Source organism: Limulus polyphemus, unplaced genomic scaffold (genome assembly GCF_000517525.1).
Source record: "Limulus polyphemus unplaced genomic scaffold, Limulus_polyphemus-2.1.2 Scaffold5165, whole genome shotgun sequence".
In the NCBI taxonomy this organism is placed as follows: Eukaryota; Metazoa; Arthropoda; class Merostomata; order Xiphosura; family Limulidae; genus Limulus; species Limulus polyphemus.
Window position 1 is genome coordinate 63145 of NW_013670775.1, and position 9690 is coordinate 72834.

At 35.3% G+C, this 9690-nt stretch overlaps 1 protein-coding gene across 2 annotated transcripts in view; it reads left to right on the forward strand.

Moving 5' to 3' along the window:
• Nucleotides 1-9578, forward strand: part of LOC111089070 — a 17105-nt gene extending 7527 nt beyond the window's left edge. The window contains exons 1-3 of one of the 2 annotated variants that reach the window (XR_002613417.1): nt 7053-7139; nt 7262-7347; nt 8732-9578. Coding sequence is in view for 1 of the 2 variants with exons in the window: in XM_022400820.1 (XP_022256528.1) it covers nt 7262-7347; nt 8732-9116 (471 nt within the window). In the remaining variant the exon portion in view is untranslated. Of the gene's footprint in view, nt 1-7052; nt 7140-7261; nt 7348-8731 lie in introns of those variants that run through there. The other variant, XM_022400820.1, reaches the window with a different exon arrangement.
• Nucleotides 9579-9690: the final 112 nt, after the last annotated feature.

A 9690-nucleotide genomic window follows, 5' to 3' on the forward strand; every position in this document is an offset into this window, starting at 1 on the left:
ATTGACCGTCACAATATAACGCCCCCAGGGCTGAAAGGGCGAGCATGTTTGGTGTGACGGAGATTCGAACCCGCGACCATCAGATTGCTAGTTGAGCTCCCTAACCACCTGGCCATGTCGGGCATATTCTTTATTGAAATGGCTTTATGTTTTGTACTCAGTAATTTGATATTTTTGATACTAAAAACGCTGAAAGTAACCGTCTAAGCCTAATGGAGCAGAAGAGTTAAACAACCCTATTTGCGTGATACTATCTACTATTTAACATTAATCTGAAGAGTTAAACAACCCTATTTCCGTGATACTATCTACTGTTTAACATTAAGCTGAAGAGTTAAACAACGCTATTTCCGTGATACTATCTACTGTTTAACATTAACCTGAAGAGTTAAACAGCCATATTTCCGTGATACTATCAACTGTTTAACATTAAGCTGAAGAGTTAAACAACGCTATTTCCGTGATACTATCTACTGTTTAAAATTAAGCTGCAGGAACTTTAGCATATTATTTTAACACAAAACCTCCAAGAATGTTAGAATTGGCAAGACACTCCCAGAATTAAATCATCATCACTCGAACGAGGCTTTCTGTTTGTTCTGACATAGCTTTATGATTAGGGCAATCTTTTAGTATTATGCAGGTCGCGGGTTCGAATCCCCCGGCATCGAACATTTTCGCCCTTTCAGCCGAGGGGACGTCATAATATGGTAAAAGTTACCGAACAGTTGGCGGTGGGTGGTGTTGACTAGCTGCCTTCCTTCTCGTCTATCACTGCTAAATTATGGATGGCTAACGCAGGTAGCTTTATGCGAAATTCAAACCAGTCTGTGAGGGAACACTCTATCGAAAACTATCTTAAAATTCGGATATTAAATAACAATCTTGATTTGTTTTTAGCCTGTAAATTGAAATTTATGTCTTTCAGTTTCAACAAATGATCCCCATGGTTACCGTGTGAAGTGTGATCAACCTTATTAATCGCATCTTTTTGATCCCAGAGAGACAAGAAACTGAAATATTCTAACAAAGATATATAACATGTATTTCTTTCTATTTTACAGTTAAAGAAAGCTGGTATTAACTGTTAAATTCAGTTTCTTAGAATTATTTCCTTTCAAGAGGAAAGGCCTAGATTTTTGAGTTTTTAAAACTTTTATAGTCTACGAACACATTTTATTCACAGTGACACGTAGAGGAACGAAAAATATCCCGTTAAGTTTGAAATTTATGGAAGTATTTTTGAGTTTAGGTTGGTCTGCTTATATGATGACTGTTTAAATAAAACTTTTATATGGCAAAAAGTTCTATTTTTAGCGCAAAGCATTAATAACTGAGTAGTTTAATGGAAAAGATTGATGATAAATCGGATTTTGTAAGGTTAATTGGACTTTAAAAAATGATGTTCCATGTTGTGGTTGCGCTCGTTCTGTTTGTTGTTGTTTTCGTGTGTTTGTTTGTTGTCAAGCGTAAAATTACATAATACCAAACACGGGTATCGAAACCTGTTTTTTTTAGCGTCATAGGTCTTCGGCCTTACCGCTGAGCCACTAGAGGGCGTGCTAGTTCTGATTATCATGATTATATACTGTTGAACTTAATACCGCAATTTGCACTGTAGCAATTTTCTACAAAAGACAGTGAGTTCAAATTTTGACCAATCATCTAGTCAAACATTCCAGACTTTTCACTGCACGTGGATGTCGACCAAGTGAACAGAGGCGCGAAGACAGGTGACTAACTTACAGATATACAAAACAAGCGAATATATAACATGAATACTCTATCCGCCCGTAAACAAAGCCATTCTATTGGTATTCAACAAATTGGACTTTTTTAAAAAAAAGTCAATCACATTGAAACATTAATAGTCACATAAATACACCTACAATAAAATTGAGACTTTATGCATATAATAGAATATATGTTTAAAATATCGTCAGCCAATTACTCTTGGTAAGTAAACAAATGACTCCGAAAATATAAAACGACAATTTACATGACGTCAAATGCAAATACAGGTATAGAAGGTTAAGACTACATCATATAAACAACAACGCCACGGACAAAAGGGTTCCGGGAACCATATTTTCACAAGTTCGCATAGTTGGACGATAGAAGAGCCAGAAATTGCCAGATTATTTACAATACTGTTGTCAATGGCGAGTAAGGTGCCAATGCAGCTCCAATCGTGTCGGAAAACAACAATTTCTAAACTGAAAATGACCAACGTCAAACGGCCATTACTGATGCAGATCAGATACACGTGCGCCTCAATTCCATCAGAAGTTATCTTTATTGTACAGGTTATAACGGCAAAGTAGCTAGACGAAAGCCACTCCTCACTCCGGCCATTACCATACGTCGACAGCATCCGGATTTATATGTCCTCCTTTTTTTGAGGGGGGGGGGGGGTTTACAATATTTCCAAAGAGTCCAGATTTGCACAGTTCTAGAACTTTGGACACACCTCGGTTTAAAGACGATTCTCCCAGGAACTTTTGTGGAATCGCTTGAAAGACATGACAGATATAACACTGTATTTAACACTGATATAACACTGTATTTTGTTATGTCTTGCAAACACTTCAAAGAAAGTTCCCCGGAAGATCGTATTGTTCAAATGACATTTATGTCTGGTGTTTATACGAAAGGATGACCAATACTCGATACACCAAAATTATCGATCAAAGGTATTATACCTCTCTAAACCAAAGCCCAGTTTACCAGACAAGACAGTGTTTGCATATACATTGAGGCTCTTGCTCATTCAACCCGAGTTACAAAACGATGGCTTGAACGTCAGGACATTACGACTTATCTACGCCAGTTGACGAATATAAACCCTAACGTACGCCCCATTCTAAATTGTCCCCTGTGAAAATGTCCCAAACAAACATCTTCTAACCCCATTCTAGATTGTCCTTTGTGAAAATATCCCCCCCCCCCAAAAAAAAACCTTCTAAGGTTAACCCTAACCCCATCCTAGATTGTTCTCTGTGAAAATATTCCAAACAACCAACTTTTAAAGTTAACCCTAACCCCATCCAAATTGTTCGCCGAGAGTGGGGGTGCAATTTCACGGCAATGATTTGAAACCGTCAAATTGTGTTCCTTAAATATTGTAAAGGGTAGATTCACCAACTATTAATGTTCATCTTGCATCCTGTATTTCATGTTAGTCAATTTGATAAAATATTTTTCTGGCGTGGGTGACTATTAGCTTGCCCCCCAGTGGCACAGCAGTATGTCCGAGGACTTATACTGCTAGAAACCTGGCTTCGATATCCGTGGTGGACAGAGCACAGATAGCCCTTTGTGTAGCTTTGTGCTTAATAACAAACAGCAACAACTATTACCTTATTGACTGGCTGTGTAATTCGAATACGATATTTTTTCCACAAACTGTAAAGAGGCGAGTTAAGCCTATTGGTTCCAGAAGCTAATGTAACTTTGGAATCCATTGATGAAACTGGATTTTACAAAAACTTCAAGATCGGTAGGATTCCCAAAGTCTTCGGGGCAGTAACCTAACAGACTTTGCGTCGATCCGGTACTGTATATATAGATCAATTCTTAGCTGGATGGAGCTATATGTAATACTTCTGGAACAGCTTTATCCGAGTACGTAAGGTGCTCATACTTGATGATGACAAAACCTTGTCGAAACGTTGTACATTTGCTGTTATGTTAAACTTATATTAAAGTTTTTCTTCATTACCCATTCAAGCTGTCTCCAACCATTATTAAAAGTCTTCATGTGTATTTCTAACTGTACATGTATTATAGTTCTGTAGAACTGTTAAGGATGACAAACATTTTCCACAAATTCACACAACTTTTACTTGGAAAATATTCAAGAAAAAAAAAGAATAAATAATTATTCCTTATTATTTTACAGACGTTTAATACGAATAAAGTTGGTGAAAATAACGTATAATTACGATTAACTCTTGAATCTCCGAGAAGTTGACTGAAGAAAAGGAAAATATAAGCTAGAACTCCCACGCAATGGATTTTATTACTCAATTATTCTTCGGTCTCTTGGATGGACCTGATGGTTATTGTTATTATTTTTCAATATCTCAAACCGGGGAACGTGATTAATTTCAAGAATTTTATAAAGAGGTCCTAGAACTCCTGAGATAAAAATAGCATAGTAATAAATGAAATTTAAACTATAATAAGCATTTTCTAAAAATTTCAAGCACTTATTTTATGCGGAGTTAACTTGCAGATCGTTATGAGCTAAACCTTTTCGCTTCGAATAATGCCTTGATTTATAACCCGGTAGAAACAGCTTCGACACTATTAGCGCCAATCAGTGATGCCGAACAGTGAGCCTTATTAATACGTAACCGCATTCAAATTTGAAAAGGATGGAAAAACCACAATTAATGACATAAGAGGCCACATCTATAGGAGTTTATTTAAAGCAAATGTCCTTAATCTTCATATTAAACCCTCTCTGACGTAGATTCGTAGACCTCAGAAATCGTTCTCCTGGAGATTAAACTTGAACTACTCGTCATCAGTGTTAAGAGATCTCTCGTTAGTGGTGATCAGTAATTGAAAAAATTGGGTTAGAACGCCGAAAATATTTTAATTTTATATTGATAAAAATTATTTAAGGTATATAAAACATAGAAGAATTATTTTAAATAAACGTTGTTGACGTTTCGAGTCTAAGCCTTTCTCTAAAGACCTTTAATCTAAAAAACATAAAATAGTTAGTTGTACAGCCTAAATGTACGTATATCAGCTATTAGATTTTATTTTTTCAACAATATTAGTAGAGACGATTCGTGTATACTTGTTTATGTGTATACATAGAACGCTGTACAACTTTTCTGTAGTTTTGATATTAAAGTGTTTTTTTTTTTAGGAAGGGTTTAGGCCCGAAACGTCAACAACATTACCATCATTTGTTGTGTAATGTATTTAATTTTTCCATCTTTCATACATATTAACTATTTTTTTTACGTGATTAGTGGATTCCCCACTGACTGGTGCTTTGATTTCTACACTTAGCCGTACTCCTGTATTTTTACTGTACAAATATCATTTGTCACAAATGTTTCAATGGCTGTGTTTCCTAAAACTGTAAAGTTTGAAAGCAAAAAAATATTTACGAGTATTTTTATTCATTATAGCCATTATGAAAAACTTCTATCTTTTGCCACAAAATCAATAATTACAGTATTTATTGACATATTTTCTAATTTTTCCATTTGATTTCTGTACTAGTTTTTATGTTTTTATATCACTGAACCATGGGCCAAGTTTTGCAATAAAAGTTAATAGAATACGACGCGTATACGTTTTATAACAATGCAAACATTGAGCCCCCCAGTGGCACAACAGCATGTCTGTGGACTTACAATTTTACTAGGCTTACTAGAATCCGGGTTTCGATACCCGTGGTGGTCAGAGCACAGATAGCCCATTGTGTAGCTTTGTGCTTAATTACAAACAAACAAGCGAACACTGATACGTTTTTTAAAACTCAAAAATACTGGCTCCCTGGCGGCTCAGCGGTAAGTCTAAAAAAATAATAAAAAAATACTGGTTCCCTGGCGGCTCAGCGGTAAGCCTAAAAAAATAATAAAAAAATACAGGCTCCCTGGCGGCTCAGCGGTAAGCCTAAATAAAAATAATAAAAAAATACAGGCTCCCTGGCGCTCAGCGGTAAGCCTAAAAAAATAAAAAAAATACTGGCTCCCTGGCGGCTCAGCGGTAAGCCTAAAAAAATAATAAAAAAATACAGGCTCCCTGGCGACTCAGCGGTGAGCCTAAAGGCTTGTAATGCACTATTTGTTTGTTTTGAATTTTGCGCAAAGCTACTCGAGGGCTATCTGCGCTAGCCGTCCCTAATTTAGCAGTGTAAGACTAGAGGGAAGGCAGCTAGTCATCACCACCCACCGCCAACTCTTTTACCAACGAATAGTAGGATTGACCGTCACATTGACCCCCACGGCTGAAAGGGCGAGCATGTTTGGTGGGACGGGGATGCGAACCCGCGACACGCAGATTGCGAGTCGAGTGTCCTAACCACCTGGCCATGCCGGGCCACGTAACGCACTGATAGCCCATTGTTGTGTATGTTGTAAGCTGTATGATCTGACGAAGAGCGCTGTCTCGAAACATCATCCTTCTTTAAATAAAATATATAAAAACTTGGTGATTGTTCAACCTATTGTTTAATTTTTACATTTTCGTCGCCTATGCGGTTTTAACTATATATAGCTTTCTGCAACAAACTAACAAAATCGCCTATATTTTCTGCTTCAGTTTCCACGTTTGAAGTGTTAGGGGCGAGATGTACTTATATTTCAGAAACACTTTTGCAAGAATGTTATAGATCCTTAACCTAACCGAGTGAAACAGCCTGCTATGTAGCGCTAAGTAAGAGCTGGGCATCGTCTATTAGTTAAGATGGCCAAACGATGAATCCGAGGATTTAGTGTTCGCGTCTCGTTGCCACAAAATCATGTTCTACACTTCATGGATGTGCTAAAGAGTTGCAGTCAATTACCACTTACTCAGGTCAGACAAGACTAGACTAATAGTTGAAGGCTGTTGACTAACTGGCATCTCTCTGAAAATTAGGGACGGCTTACTCAGAAATTTCTGAAACAAGCAAACATAGAATTATTTACATTTAACCAAACATCGTCAACTTAAGTTCTTAGGCATTATACAAAAACAAATAATGTATGCATTAAAATCTAGTTTTTTGCGCCCCCTATAAAAATATCATTCAAGGCTGTAAATAAGGTTGTTTGAGTGCAATTATGCAATGCTTTTGTCCTTAAAGTTTTGTGTAATATGATTCACGGTTAAGTTCAATGTCAGTTTATGAAAATATAAAAATATAATAAATAAAATCAACCAATCACAAACGATAAAAATAGTGGCTATTTTGTTTGTTTTGTTTTCAGAGCGACAGAGTAAAATCTAGACAGCTATTGCTTTACTGCCTTTCGCTGTGGACACAGGCAAAGATAACACAGTAGTATTAAGAAAGCAGGAAAAACTGAGATGAAATTAGAGCAGGCAGTTGACGATCAGATCATTTTGCCGTCAATCAGGCCTACATTTCCGCCTGCCACGTGGGTGTGTGGAGCATATAAGCTTAGGTGAATTAAGTAATCGTGTAATACGAAATTCTACCATGTTAACTTTTATTGCACAGTGCGCATGTTTTCTTAGGGTATCCACACGTGCATGATTAACTATTCTCTATTTTTTTCTCCTGTAGTGTCTCTTGTTGATTCCTTGTGGCTTTGGAAGCCCCATCAATCACAATTCTGGTAGACCTGTTTCGTGGAAACAGAAGTACGCTAGGTAAGGTTACACTTCGTTATCTGACTCCAAAACCAAGTTTCTTTTCAAAGTCTTATATTTACTTTCAAATAAAACAGAAACAAAATTCTTAAGTCGATCAAACAACATTTCTACTGAACGTTGAATACTTTTATAGTCAACACAGTCATGCTTTCAAGTCATAAAGCATTGCTAGTTCGCCAATTATTGTAAATGATAGTAAAGTTAATTCATATAAAATAATAATAATAGTACATCAATAAATAAAAAACAGCGTTAAAATAAAATAAAATAAATAATGTTGTGTTATTAATTCTTACGTAAAGATCTGATTTACAAATTACTTCAACAAAATTACTAGCAATTACAATTCACTTGCTTAATCTGATTCACACCCTAACAGTTGTTGTTCATGAGAATTAATAATATATAAATATATATATGGTATTTTTATATTGTTTCATTTTTATTAATCACTTCCTTGAGGAAAGTATATTTGATTTCTTGTATGTACGCAAACACACACAAACATATATATCGCATAAACCATTACTATGCCTATCGTATCCCAGCCGACGGATGAGATCTGGCATTGAGCGAAAAGATTCGTCGGCACTGTATATATATAAGATGTAGCGTAATTGAGCTATTTCAAGATTTTCACCTTTGATTTCACTCATGGATTCTTAAATTATATCAGTTTATATTAAGATTTGCTCTAGATTGTTTCGAAACTTGTATTCAAGAAATACACTGAAAACCGAATGGCTAGCTAGACAAAAAGAAAAAAAAAGCTTTTTTCATTTCTTTGACACCCGTTGGTGATAAATAATACTTGTCTTAAATTAATTCAATATATACAGCACTTAGAAGATATGTACTTAAAACGAAAAAAAAACAAAACAAACAAATATGGCGACGAAAATATTAAATTTTTCTTTTTAGGTGTATCGGTAAACATTTTCTGCTTCTATTAGAACAACAAATTTGGCCGCCACTGTGATCAATATTTGTCACAATTTTTAGGGTTTTATTCTGAAAAACTAGTAAAAGTCGATGATCAATAATACTGACAGTTCCGTTGCTTTTCTTATCGAAAATAATATTGTTAGTTTATTGAATGTTTGCTACAAAAGCGACGTGATGCTAGGCCTTACGAAACAAAATCAACTTCAGGACGTAAGAAAATGTATGAGATATAATAAAAAACATGCAATTTTATGAGCTGTACATATATCCATGTTTTGTTGTATATTCATTACAGTATAATAATTTTTTTGTTTGCTCACACAATTAGTAATATACAATTTAGTTTCGTGGTGATTTTGTTAAATATACATTTATAATGTGTCATACATTTATAAATTGTTCGTGGCTTTCCTCTTATATTTATCACTCTCGGCAGAGAATGGGCCTGGGATCCTTTCGAAGTTGGAAAACACGTGAAGTTCCCCCTGAGAATTGCTCATTCAACTGAATGTTGCCCTTCGGTGTCGGAAATCGTTCAGCCAATGGGAGGAGTTTCGAGATCTGGCCGAATTCTCGAGCTTTACCACGACAGAAATTCCACGCAAAAATTTTACCAAACTTCCTGTCTGGAAGAAGTGAGGGGGCGTCCTTGTCGCTTCCTTTCTCCTCCTCTGATACATCATTCTCATTGTATTCAAAAGTATAGCTTTACTTATGCCTTGGTTAGAGAGTATGGCACAAATGTTACCTGGCGTTTAGATTATATTAGAATTCGAAGCGGTTGTACATGTGAGATCAATAACATTGCAATGATAGTTTAGTTATGCTAAAACATAAAAGATTTAAGATATTAGAATAAATGAAACCTCCGAAATTTAAAACAATAAATTTTAAAAATATAATATTTGTTAGATGCTTGCTTAAATCGAAGAGTTAATTTTTCTTCAATGAATATATATATAGATTACAGGAAGATAACAGAAATCTTAGAAATAATGATAGTCAGGTAATCAAATACTTGATAGTGCTTGTTGCTAGAAATTTAGTGAACTAATTTGATTAAAGTTAGAGTAATTCTAGTATTGAAAAATGAAACACAATTTTACCGAATTACGGGAAACTTATTACACAACTGTTTCTGGAATATTTACTTGAGTTCCTGAAAGCCTTGCATTGTGATGAATTCGAGTGAGATGAACATTGCATATTCTGAATAATATATATATATATATTCTGTAAATTAAATACAACAAAATAATAACTCCTTAATAAAGATATTTATTTCCGTGTGGCTGCATTTGTGAGATTTTGTTTACAGCAAAACAAGAAAGGAGGAATTTTAAAGTTTGGGAGCATGTCACTTTACTTATAACATTGCCACAAGAAACCTTGAAA